The sequence below is a fragment of the Schistocerca gregaria genome, chromosome 5 (assembly GCF_023897955.1).
Source record: "Schistocerca gregaria isolate iqSchGreg1 chromosome 5, iqSchGreg1.2, whole genome shotgun sequence".
Taxonomy (NCBI): Eukaryota; Metazoa; Arthropoda; class Insecta; order Orthoptera; family Acrididae; genus Schistocerca; species Schistocerca gregaria.
The window spans coordinates 284,500,635-284,514,992 of record NC_064924.1 but is presented as its reverse complement, the minus strand read 5'-3'; the positions used below and the strand labels follow the sequence as shown (position 1 = coordinate 284,514,992).

At 38.6% G+C, this 14,358-nt stretch overlaps 1 protein-coding gene across 1 annotated transcript in view; it reads right to left on the bottom strand.

Annotated features, from left to right (window-relative positions):
- LOC126272451 (uncharacterized) overlaps positions 1–14,358 on the bottom strand; it is a 70,048-nt gene that overhangs the window by 28,285 nt on the left and 27,405 nt on the right. Inside the window, exon 5 of the mRNA XM_049975328.1 lies at positions 5,315–5,401. Within this exon, the coding sequence (XP_049831285.1) occupies positions 5,315–5,401 (87 nt within the window). The remainder of the gene's footprint in view (positions 1–5,314; positions 5,402–14,358) is intronic.

Genomic DNA, 14,358 nt, shown 5'->3' with positions numbered 1-14,358 from the left:
TTATCCGCATGGCTGTAAGGGATCGTGCAGCCACGTCTCGTTCCCTGAGTTAACGGAAGGGGACCTTTGCAAGGGGACAACCATCTACACGAACAGGTAGACGACGTTTGCACCGGTATGGACTATCAGCTCGGAGACCACGGCTGCGGTAACCATTGACGCTGCATCAGACAAGTGCCTATGATGGTCTACTCCACGACTAATCTGGGTGCACGAATGGCAAAACATTTTCTTCGGATGAATCCAGGTTTGTTTACAGCATCATGATGGTCGCTTCCGTATTTGGCGTCATCGCCCGGAACGCACATTGAAAGCGTGTGTTCGTCATCGCCATACTGGCGTATCACCCGGCGTGACGGTATGGGGTGCCATTGGTTAAGCGTCTGTCACCTCTTGTTCGCACTGTCGGTACTTTGACCAGTGGACGTTACATTTCAGATGTGTTACGACCTGTGGCTGTACCCTTCATTCGACCTCTGCGAAGCCCTTCATTTCAGCTGGATAATGCACTACCGCATGTTGCAGGTCCTGCGCGGTACTTTTTGGATACATGAAATGTTCGACTGTTGCCCTGGCCAGCACATTCTCCAGATCTCTCACCAATTGAAAACGTCTGGTGAATGGTGGCCTAAAAGCTGGCTCGTCAGAATACGCCAGTCACTACTCTAACTGTGCTGTCGTGTTGAAGCTGCATGGGCAGCTGTACCTGTACACGCCATCCAAGCTCTGACTCAATGCCCAGGCGTATCAAGGTCGTTATTACGGTCAGAGCTGGTTGTTCTGGGTACTGATTTCTCAGGACCTATGCACCCACATTGCGTGAAAATGTAATCGCACGTCAGTTTTAGTGTAACATATTTGTTCCCTGAATACCCGTTTATCGACTGCCTTTCTCCCTGGTGCAGGAATTTTAATGGCCAGTTTGTATCTTAGACATCAATGAAACTTAAGGAAGTTCCCAAACCTGAATACGAACTGAAGTCAACTTAAGGTTCGCAGATAATAGCCCTACGTGACAGAAAGTAAGGTAGCTGAACGGTTTCATTGCAGTTCACGTCGTTATTTTAGTTCTTAGTCCATGTTTTGTGATAATGTAACGGTGATTAACGTGCACGGTCTAGCGGCAGTGTTCCCACCGCCTATGTTAGACATCAGCGAACAAGAATCACTTACAGACGGCAGGTGCCACCACTAACTAAGTGGTAAGCGATGCTTCTCAGGACTACGCAGGAAACAGTGCGTGAGTCTGCATGCCGAAACAGCGATTTATTTAACGTCCAAAAGGATGATATCACTGGTATTCGGGCCAAGGGTGGAACATTTCGGAACCTTCTTAGTGTGTAAGCTGTTCGTGTACTGCCGTGGTTAACGTATATCTTACATGGCAAAACGGCCCTATCTGAAAGCAGCGCCGAGGAACTGGTGCACCAGGAGCCATAGATAGGGGTGCACGACGGATGCGGAAGTGTTTAAGGGCGAAGAGACGAAGCTGTTTAGCAACTGACCTCCCAAATTTAGCAGGGGGCTACCGAAGTGTCTTAAATGACCGTTGCTCTGTAAGTAGCAGGTGCCTGGTTCAGGCGCCCATGTTGACAGTTCATGGGGACGAAACCTGGAATTTGCACGCCGGTAGTGCAACTGGACATCCACCGAGTAGTGCAAGTGGCCTTTTCGGATGAACCAAGTGTGTGCATTGTTGTCTAAACGCCGGCCGGGAAACACTATGCAACAATTGTCAGCAGGGTCCAGCCTGGAAGACGGAAAGTTATTTGTGTAATATTTTCATGGCATTCCCTCGGTAGCGTTGTCATTCCGGAAGATACTGTGTATCAACTGCAATATGCTTATTCTCACAAGGGAACCACCCCATCGCACCCCATTCAGATTTAGTTATAAGTTGGCATAGTGGATAGGACTAACTGAACACAGACCAATAGAGAAAACAGGAAGTTGTGGGGAACTATGAAAAATTAGTGAAGTACATAAACTTAGTAGTCCATGCCAATATAGGCAGCATCAAGGACACAGTCAAGGAACGCCGTGGTCCCGTGGTTAGCGAGAGCAGCTACGGCACGAGAGGTCCTAGGTTCAAGTCATCCCTCGAGTGACAATTTTAATTTTTTTATTTTCAGTTTATGTAACAAACTTAAGCTGTGTCACTTTTTTGGTAGTGATCACATCCACAAGGAGACCTTAATAGGGCAAGGTAGAATAATCTTTTTACCCATTCGCTAAGTGGACTAGTCAGGTGGATCCACAACAAAATTCCTAATATGTGACTCGTGCCGTCACCAGTGTCTTATAGAATACAGACGTTTTCCCATGGAGGAATCTGTTGACCTATGACCTTGCCATCAAATGTTTTCGGTTCCCAGAGGAGAGGCACGTCCTTTCGTCTACTAATCGCACGGTTTTGCGGTCCGGTCGCAAAACAGACACTAAACGTATTGCAGTGAATAGAGACTTCAATGAACGGACAGATAACTTCGCGAAGAATGAAGGTAGTAAAATTCAGTCTAGGCAAAACTTGAACCAAGGACCTCTCGTTTAGCAGCTACTCACGCTTACCACGGGACCACGGCGCTGCTGAGCTCACACAATCCTTGTTGCATATCTTGCGCATGGACTACTCAGTTTGTGTATTTTATTAATTTTTTTTCACGGTTCCATACAACTTCCTGTTTTCTCGATTGATCTTTGTTCAAGTTTTCAAGGCTTATCCACTGCGCCAACTTGTAACTAAATCTGAGGGGGGGGGGGGGGGGGGGGGCGATGGCGAGGTTCCCTTCTTAGGAAGGGTCATGGCGCGATCTACTAGCAGGACAACAATGCGTTTCATAGCTAGCAGGTCCGTGCATGGTTCTAAGAGCAACAGGTGGGTTTACCTTATTTCAAGAAATTTCACGTCTGACGTGACAGGACATAGTCTACACTCCATGTGCTGAAGACACGAGTAACAAGTCTACGTAAGAATGCAGTATCAGAAGCTGATTTTTTTCGCAGTAACTTGATAAAAGCGACTTTTAAGGACACGCTGCTAATTTGTACAGGTACTTGGAAAGGGAACTTTCGAAGCACCCTCTGATGAACCGTAACTACTAGTTTGTCATTTACTCGCCTCCTGCAAGTTCCATACGCCCCAAACGTGCTACATTAAACATGAAAAGCATTGACGGTAACGGGGAAAATGCATTGTTTATTTTTATGAAACATTCCATTACAATGTGTGTGGACAGATCACCAGCAACAGTGCCACGTGGCCTCAATATCAGACACTGCGGAGACGTTTGTTATTTAAGCCAGGAGACTGGCGCAGTGTATGTCGTTAACACACTGAAGCACCAAAGGAAATGGTGTAGGCATGCTTATTCAAATAGAAAGAAATGCTAGTAGGCATAATACCGCACTGTGGTCGGCAACGCTTATATAGAATGAGTGTGTGGCGCAGTTAAAACGGTTACTGCTGCTAAAAGAGCAGGTTATGAAGATTTGAATGAGTGTGAATGTGATGTTACAATGGGCGCACGAGCCATGGGACACAGCATCTCCGAGGTAGCTATCAACTACAGATTTTCCCGTACGACCATTTCGCGAGTATACCGTATCACGAATCCGGTGAAACACATGCCTGACATTGTTGCGCCCGTCAAAGACCTTGCAAGAACGGGACCAACAGCCACTTAAGCGCAACTCATCCGTAAACTGCTGCAGATTTCAATGCTGGGCTTCCAGAAAGTGTCAGCACGCGAACCATTCAACGAAATATCGATATGGTCTCTCCGAGCCGAAGGCCCACTCCTGTACCCTTGACTGCACGACACGAAGTTTTACGCTTCACCTGGGCCCGTCAACGGACCTAGGACTTGTTGACTGGATACCTGTTACCTGGTCGAATGAGTCGTTTCAAATTGCGATGAGCTTATTGACGTGTACGGGTATGGAGACAACCTCGTGAATTCATGGAACCTTCATGTCAGTACGGGACTGTTGGAAAGACGAATAGTGTAGGGTGTGTGCACGCCATTGGAGGTACACACGTACACCCTTAGATATTTATAGCACGACAATGGGACACCCCACACGCCCAGAATTACTACAGAGAGGCTTTAGGAACACTCGTCCTAGTTTAAACACTTCCACTGGCCAAACTCCCTGGAGATGTAGCATACCTGGGATGCCTTGCAAGAAGCTTTTCAGGAGAAATCTCCACCTCCTTTTAGTCTTACGAATTTATGGACAGCCCTGCAGGATTCATGGTGCGAGTTGCCTTTAGGACTACTTTAGGCGCTTGTCCAGGCCATGCCACGTCGTGTTGTGGCAGTTCTGCACGGTCGCAGGGCCCCTACACGATATTAGGCAGGTGTACCAGTTTCTGTGGCTCGTGAGTGTATATCCACGTGCGGCTGAGAAGTGACGTTTTGAGTCTACTTATCACTTTCTCTAGAAGGTGGAAACATGAACTTATATTTAAAAAATTCAAGTTACTGAAACCTGCACTTCTTGTGCTTATATTCTCACTTAGGATTTTTTGCAGACTACCAAGAAATCTGACGCAATGATACTATGTTTAGACAATCTCATTGTGTTCATTAAATAATGAAATATTTAAATTTTGGACACACTGTGCATAAATAATCTACGTAAATACGTGTATTTGAAACTGTTTACGACTCTAGCACAATGTGAAACAATTGTACAGCTCTACGACGCGATGTGGGATTATGCGGTTAACTGTGCCAAATGAGCTAATACCTGACAGAAGGTATAAACATGTAGGATTTGTTATGTGACATTGATCTGAGATACCATAACTTGAAATGTTTTGACTGCTTTGTTTTTAAATCTAAGAAACCGTATTTCATCACAGACCACTTAATTGAGTTAAACCGAACACTTGGTAAGAGAAAACGTCTTGTCTTTAGGCTGGAAATATTGTAAGCACCTGAAATAATGGGAACTTTATGAACATTCCTACGTTTGCAACTTGCTCATAGTTAACGAAAGCCTAACAGTTTTGTCCAAATGCTTTACTCGTAGGTAATATTTGGAAATCCAAGTTTCAAAGTGTTACTTTAAGTATTCCTTGAGCTCCGAATTCTGTTTGTGACTGGCAGTGCTTCATGGTTGTATTAGTAGCAAGCTTTCCTGATCCACTCATGTGTTTTACCATACAGCATTTCCCCCTGATCTAACAGGGACTCTCTAATGACGTCTGGTAGATCAACGCCCTCTTATACCTTGCCGACATTCTGCTAACGTCTACATGGAAGATATTTTAATTCTGTTTGGTAGCGATGCTAACGTTAAGTCTTACCTTTTGTTGCTTGTGCGAGCTGTGTACGCGCGACGCATTTTCCTTTATAATTTGTAGTCTGGTGCGAAGGCCCTGCAACCAGTTCACCTGTTGACAAACGTAATGCGGTACGAATTACATGATGGCTGTTTACACAAACGACTGAGCAAACCTGAGGATTAGCTAATGTAACTTTTGATGTAAACTTTCTATTCGATATTTTTATATGTCATAACTGGTAAATTATTATTTCACCACCATCGTTCGATGGAGTAGCATCATACATACATGATTTAACAGCTCGTTTTCAGAATAGAGTTGCGTCAAATTCTTTGGGAAGACAAATTAGCAGTGTTTCAATAATACGAATTTTTCGAGCTGAGAGAGTATATTCTCGCTCATGGCTAAAGCTAGGAGTCGCGGGTTTAATACTGGAGCGTGAAGCAATGGGAATATAAGACACACTGACGAATGTTGATGGCAGACGTGCTGTCGAAACGAGCAGGAGGATCCGAGGTACAAGAACCGCGTGCATCTGAGTGGCACTTGCACTCAATTCCATTTCATTAAATGATTTCTTAATCTCTAAAAAATACTACGTAGTGACGCTACACCAGATGAAACTAATGTTTTTAAGATAATCACGAGTCTAAAGTGAACTGCACTATTATCAAGATTAAATTTGTCTACTCGACACCGAAGGTAACAGCAAGTGCTATTCTCGAAACTTAACTATAAAATTGAATTAAATTTTAACGCAAAAATGTTAACATTGGAAGCGGGATGAAGAAATGTTGACAGACAACTATCTCCTTTTTCATCAATGTATAACTTCACAATTTAATTAGAATTCCGGTCGGCAGATTAAATTGACGAAACAAATATAGCGGTATGAGTGATGAATCCTACGTCGTGCAAAGTGCTTTAACGGTAAAAATTCCGTATGCTACTGAAAAAACAAAAAGCTACCACACGCCAAGTCCTGGAGGCATTCTTGAACTCCGTTGCAAACATATACCCTGTGTCTTTAACGTTCATTTAACGTCACACGACCTGATAAAACTTTTTTAAATTGATTATTCCAGTCCACATGCAACTGTTCGAAAGGGTTCGTTAATTCATCTTCACATTTCTATACTGTTCTACCTTAATAGCAGGCTGGAAAAGAACACCTGAAAGTATCAATGAGCTTTGATTAATCACCATTGTCCGTTTCTCCAGATATAGATGGGAGTTTCATTTGGGTATATGTATAACAGTGAGTTCTTTCGTGAACAACTTCCCTACAACGAATAACTTCCTATATTCGCCACTAATGTTAGGGAGTTGGAGTGACGAACACAGTTCTGGACGATAGAAAAAGCAGAAAGGTAGCTTTTTGTATGCCCGACAATCTGAGGGAGATGGGAGTGGCAGTCCGCAAATTACCGTGATCTATGATTCGAAACCGCTTAAGAACATTGCATTTAGAAGAATAGTTTGAACTTCACAGTTGGAATCTATGAAAATGCTAGATTGGATTGAAACATCCTCACTGGAAAACAAGAATGTAATACACCAAATATAAAATTATATACTCAATGCCTCACATGGAAGCAGATGGTTGCCTTTTTTTTTTTAAACTTAACGTTTTAAGGGATAAAACTAGGTTCATAACAATGCAGAATAGTTCGGGTCGTGCGTTTCCGACTGCTATGTAGTGCCTTCCGTTTGTTAATGATACATGTGTCGTAAATTTGATACTACCGCTAACTTGTTGAGAATACCGAACTCATTTACACCGTCAACCAGTCAAAGAAATTTTACTTTGGTTCGAGTTTAAGTATCTGAAAAATGTCTTTTCCCAGAAAATTATTCTTGTCTCCCAACATTCACTTTCAATTTATATCTATTTAGGTTAGGGTCAATAACATGTCAAATTTTAAAAATGAAAGTTACTGTGCTGTCTAATGTTTTATTTTGCTACTGATTTTCAGTCACCAGTGGTAGCTGTATAATATACAAAAATGGACACTGACATTGCCAAAGAGTAAGACCAGCAAAAGTGTATGAAGATACAAAAATTTTCAGATTTATCACATGTAATACATGCTTAAAAGTAAGTCATCACAGGAAACCTAATTTCCAAGCATATAAAATCAAAAATTATAAGGAGATAAAAATATGATTGCACATTGACAAGAATAGGTGATGAACAGAAACGAAGTCAGAATGTCAAGTTAAAAGATGAGTCTTGACAGCCATTAAATAGTTATAACATTACAAAATCTAAGTATTTACGGTTATACACTTACTACAAAGAAACAAAAGTAGAAGCTTAACAAGCCTGATGAACGTAAAAATATGAATTTCACAAACCATTAAAAAAATGTCGACATGTGAAATACAAGCTACCCTCAACCCAAGAAGTTTGAGTCATGGAAGCCATACCAGACAAAACTACACATTGAATTAGAATAAGAAAAGTCAAGTCTTAGGACTTAAGGGAAATATAAAATTAATGTAGAATACATAGATGCTAAGTATCTAAAATTTTATAGATCTGACAAAATTTAACCAAAATATTTTCTGAAGAAACATGTTATGCATTTTAACTGTGAGACACTAGTCAGAAAAACATTTCATCCAAATGATCACACAATCATGAAAGGAAATTAAAATTTTAATTTATCAGACATAAAATGGAAGGACCTGGTATGAAGTGCATTTAAAATATTTTAAACTTACGGAACAGTTTCCAGACAAAACCGAAGATCATTTAGAATAAACATAACCAATGACTGGAGACAATACTCACATTTAAGATCAAGAGACAGAAAAATCATTTCACACACTTGCAGCGATGTTAAAAGCAGACCACAATTCTATTTGGTCTGATGACTTTGTAGTAATTTTTCTGAAATATTTTTCAACCACTTTGTTAAAGTTTGTGTGTACCACATTAGTCCATCAAATTTTTGGTTACATTGTCATTTATTAAAATATTATCAAGTTTTGTGTCTACATATTCTACATTCATTTTATATTTTGCTTCAGTTCTAAAATTTGAATTTTCTCATCTGATAAGGCTCTATAGACTAATTTCATGGACTGATCAGTAGCTTATTTCATATGCTTGAATTTTCTGAATATACTGAAATATTCAATTTTTTTACATTCATCGATCTTGCTCACCTGTTACTTTATGATTTTATTGTTTTAAATAACACTAACTATAGAACGTATTACTCAATTATGTAATTATCACTAATGGCAACTTTTCTAGATACAGTCAAGACTCTTCTTTGACCTTAAGATTCTGACATTTTGGCTGTGCATCACCTTTTGCATGTGTCAATGTGGTGTCATGTTTAACTATATGATTTTAGATTTTATCTCGACAATCATGGTTTCCTTTAATTTGGTTCGAAGGATGTATGAGATAATACACCTGTGAATACTAGGCATTTTATCGATTTTACACTGTATTTTCATTGTTTTTGGTGTTGTCACTGTACACTTTTGTATGTTTTACAGCTGCCATTGATGATCGTACAGAAACAGTTGCAAAAAGCAACATCATTAGAGAACAAAATGATATCTATTTTTTGAAAAATGTCCGCTTTTATATAAGATGTTCAGTTTATTGGAAACTGAAGGAACATGCTCTTGGTTGAACATGGGAAAGCGAGACCTACAAAATTTGAGAGCACCATTTTATAAGACTATTACTTCATGCATTATACCTATTTTTGCCGAAGTTAGAATCGGATTACTTAAAGAACATTGCGAGTAGAAGTGGTTGAAGGTCTGAAAATATTTGGCCCATTTGTGTTAACCGAAGTTTTGAATGTTTTACACCTTGGCCATGTTTGAAGCTGTCGATTTGGTTAATTCAGTGGGTTATAAAGACACATAACAAGAAAACTGATGGTATTTTGAAACAGTGGTCTGATTTTAGAGGTATTAGTCTTTATTTTATATATTGTGGTATGTTAGTAAATTTGACACATTGTTCCAATGAGGAGGTCCAAATGCTTGAAAAAAGGTTAGTATAATTCTTTTATCATACTATTAGCGACAAGAATTAGAAGTATGAATGTTGTTGTAGACGAAACTTAGGTACTTAGCTCAAGAAAGCAACTTTTAGTAAGCTGGCTAAATTTAAACAATTTTGAATATCACCTGGTAGAAAAAAGGTTAAGACTAATGGAACCCAAAACAAGACCCTAGTTCTAAAGGGTGATAAAGGGAATCATCTGGTCATGTACACTAACAATTGCATTAGCAAAACGTGAATTCTTTTACAGTAATAGCATTACAAAATTAAATTATGTAAGCATTCTTCACAAAAGTCTCTGGCATCACAATATTCAATTTCTGCTTTCTGAAGGAAAATAATGGTGGCAATAAATCTTATCACCAAACCTTAGATGGCAGCTCAAGATACACAAAATTACACCATTATGACCCACTATTAATTAACGAATTGAGAGGGACTTTACTATATTATTGATAATAACTATGTATTCAAACAAAAATGCTGTATTATGAATACGAGTGAGTTCATAGACCTTTTGAATAATACCGAAATCCAAAATACCACTATGCTCTTCATTCATACTAATGTAGCAGTTGACTCAATTGAGAAAAGTTTAACAAATATTGAATTTTAGCTTTTAATCTTTAATTCCGCAATTACTTTTCTTTAATGAAGGCTTGCAATGGGTTCTTGTTTGGCTGGCACTTTTGCCAAAATATTCCTTGGAATAGCTAATAATTTATACTGAATGTTACCAAGGTGGTAAACGAAATTGTTTATTATAGAAGTAAATACAACAAGTGCATTATGATGATTGCTTAGATGATTTTAGTTATATGTACCAATCCTTACAGTTCATAGGAAGAACTTTAGACAATATGGGAATGAATTTAGAAATAAGATTAGCAAAGTAATTTTAGACAATTTAAAATACACAGAAAGCGAAGAACCACTCATGTAGTAATCATGTCACCTAATTACATACAAACCTGCTTTTCGCAACTACGCTGGACAGTTGTTTTAGACTGCTGTTTTCTGATTATAAAGATCTGAATATCAAATGTATTACAACTGCAAGCAGTTATGACCCTGAGTTTGCACAGAAATTGTAATTTCAAAACGTCAAAGCTAAAGAAATGTTATATAGAGAAGTAACACATTGGGAAAGATAGGCCAAATTTATCATCTGCTGCAACTCCATATTGGGGTAACTTATCTCAAAACATTTATTTAAAAAATTAACACTCCAGTTTGACTACTAATGGAGATTATTTAGGGCAAAGATACCACAATCACATATGGTCACTCAAGTGTTGATAAAATTAGTTTTCAATGTGACAAAAATGCATGTTGCCCAAACAGGAAAAAATTAAAAATTAGATTTCCATCAACATTCCTATTCACGTAGTACCTCTGTATTGAGTATACATTTGAGGTCACAGCCATGTACTGGACAGAATTTGTCAGATGGAGATTGTGTAGAGCTGAAAAGGGTGTGGTTATGAATGAAGGGGTGAATTATCTAAGTTATGGAGCCAATTACAATCATTACTTTTGCATTTCTTTTTCATCAAAAACCGGAAGTTATGGTTGTTTAATCCACAGTTTATGATGCATATAATGCATGCTCCCATTAACCCTCAGCCACCCTTTCTTCCCCTTAGTTACATCAGCACTTTGTTAACCTTAGGTTGCTTCACCCAGTTTCCAAAATGATTTAACATTTTTTTCTCTATATTTTTCTTAACCATATACCAGTTTCAGTCAGAATCAAGTTTCACCACAAATGTGCTTTGCAACAATTTTGGCTTTCTGATCATTAACACATCAGTTCTATATATTGGCATCTATGTTTTATTTTTATTTATTCCTCTAGGAAATGTTAGCTATAATTATGGTATGTTTTAACATTTTTGTAAGTTTATCTTTGTAGGGCAATGTCACTTAGTTCTGCCCTCAACTTTTTATGACTTTCTGAAATTGTCATTTCATACATTTTCTCATATATTTAATTCCTTTTCCTTGATGAATTCCTGCAAACATTCTCATCCCCCTCCCACTCACACCTACAATATACGTTGACAATTATATTACTTTCATAGTATATTTAAGTTACAAGTGAAAAGCCCCTATTTTTCCATTTGACCCTCATTTTGCTTGTGTATAGTCATTTTTCTGTATTATGATTCTACAATTTATTGTGTTGCCTTCCTTAATTTTTATACGTGGGCTAAATGGTCGTTTTGGCTCAATTTTGTAGTAGTTATGACAATATTTCTTAACCAGTATGTTAAAGTGTGTATACTTTGTTTCTCCATAAAAACGGCTCGATTTATCATATGTGAAATACTTTGTGGTTTCCATCTACATACTGGATGTTAATTTACTTCACTCCTGAAAATTGTAACTTAATGTTTATTTTTGTCTGATATGGCTCTAATTTCAATTTAAAGCATTGATGTGTCCTATTTCCCATGTTCACATTTTTTGAGTGGTTTGTAAAATATTTTACGTTGATCATTCAGTCTACCTTTATTGTAGATTTTATAGGTGTTATGTAATCATAAGTGTAGAACTTCATATTAAAAAGGTGAGCATTGTAACTATTTTTGTTTCAAGTGATGACTCGTTTATCGAAGTCATTTGTTTTGCTGTGCACCTCTTGTGTATCTATTAACGTACTGTCATTTTTCTCTTGTTGCAATTTTTGATTTTCTCGTATCTTTGCCTCTGGTTAATTTTAGAACATGTATTTGTGTTACATGTTCTCTTATTTTGCTTGGCATTGTTACATTGTTTTCTTTTGTAGGTTGAATAGGTATCACTGATTCAGAACCGAAACCATTAACCAAATAAAACATTACTGACAGTATTATGCAATATTAAAAGTTTATTTTAATTGCATGTTATGTAATTACAGTGACGGTAGCTAAGAGGTTAGAGGAAATGTGGGCATGTAGGTTCAACATTAAGTTGGCTAAGCTGAAGGCTTATGTTTCCTGTTTCTACACAAGCTTGTTATTGTTTATTTCTAATTTTTTCCTTTTATTTTTATAGTGTTATACTGTTCTCTTACATGAAGTTTATAGGGCATGGAAGTAGTTTTTAGCAGTATATTTTTATGTCAGCTGTGAAAGTGGAATGCCATTGAAGTGATGTAATATGTAGCTGTTGGGTTAATTTTACATTCAGGTCTGTAACTGCCGTTTTTAAGATGGATTGGCATCTGTGCCTTTTATTGTTGTAAATTTTAAAGCCTTTTATAGTGGTATCAGTGATCGATTTATGTTTCCATAGTGTGTTATTAGTCATTATGCAGACTGAAGTGAAAATTTTCACATTGTGGCATTTATGCATCCACAGAGGTTTGATATTTTTGCCTGCAGTTTGTGCTGAACAGTTCAATGCAAACTAACAATAATAAATGGCACAGCTTAATGCTACCATTTGTACTGTGCAGAATAGCTCATGTTCAGTGTTGAAACCCAGTAATGTAACCTTTTTATTGTATTACATTTTGAATTACCTTCTTACCACTTTCAGTTGTTATTACGTAGCGTAAATTTTTATTTGGAGTTTTGCACATCAGGTTGTGTGGATACTCACGGAAATGATTAGCCCAAAACGGGTGTAGTTAAAGGGTTAAACATTAAGTTGTTTTTGTAATGTTTTCAGTCATTTTGTGGTGACTAACAGCTGCTGCTTTGTAATGCGTATTTTAATAATTTTTGCAAGTACATTCGAATGTACACACAACCAAAACTTCATCCGTTTTAGTTAACATCTTGAACTAATAGCTATACTTTGAACGACATGTCACTTAATAGTGAAAAACTCTCGCAATTGTAGACGCCGCAAGAAAATGGCTGCCTACTGGTCGGAAAAATGAAGCTCCGTTGTTCCAGTTCAAGGCTGTTTGACAAACCTTCTGTATCCCGTTGTGACCTACGTTTCTGTAATAGAGCCCTTTGTACTTTCTTCATATTTCTGAACACTACAGTAACGTCTTGAGCAGTAGCTCAGTGTTACAAAATAGCGTCTGCTTCCATAATGCGATAGTTTTAACAAGGCATTACGTTGCGACCACTTGTTCCCTCAGGCTCACGGCGTTAAGGGCTGCTCAGTATGTGAGCAGATTTCTTGTTTCTGCCGTGTTCAGTGAAGGACATAACCATGGACACCTTCAGGGGCGCATAGCCAAGGAAACAGAAGGGAGAGACGGGGGAGTGCAACAGTCATGACACATTCTCCCCCACTCTGCTCCCCCTCCAAAAAAAGAAAGGACAAATAGCACTGTACGAACCACAAATGTAAACAAATGTAAACAAATGACTTATTAAAACCTTTAGCATCTGTAGCACCTTAAATGATACGGCCTGTTTTACGACGGTTGGGGGAGGAGGCTAGGAGAATAGGAATCTGTGGCATGGCCACAGTATCTGTTCGGTTATCGGCCAACGATCTTCAGTGCGGATGCACTCACATTGCTCGAACTTATACTAGAATCGGTAGACTGACTGCCACGAGTAATGAGTATAGTAGGCAGGGCACCACAAATGTGTGAACAGTAAGTCGAAAATGTGGCTCTCCTGCAGAGCGTGCCAGAGGTAAGTCCCCGCAGTCTCACTATCCTGCGTCCTCACTGGCTGAGAGTGTCTTCCCTGTGAACAGGAGATCACGGGTTCGAGTCCCAGTTGGTACACATTTTGAACAGTCCCAGCTTTTATTTATCAAAGCCTGAAAGAAGCTAAAGGTCTGGATTTCATTGTAATTGTATATTAGTGATATGGTTATTTCCTTTAAACTTCGCTTAAAGCGGTAGGTAAAGTTAGTCTTATAACTAATCTACGCACATTGATAAATTAAACATGTTCATGAGGAACATATATACTGCAAACGCTGTTTCAGCTACACATTAGAGAAATTTGAACTGAAGTACGAATGTAGAAAGTTACGACGGGAACTACAGACACTTTACACCATGTATAGAAAATAGTTAAAGACGTACTGAGAATGTAGATTGGCTGCTGCAGTGGTAGTGTTT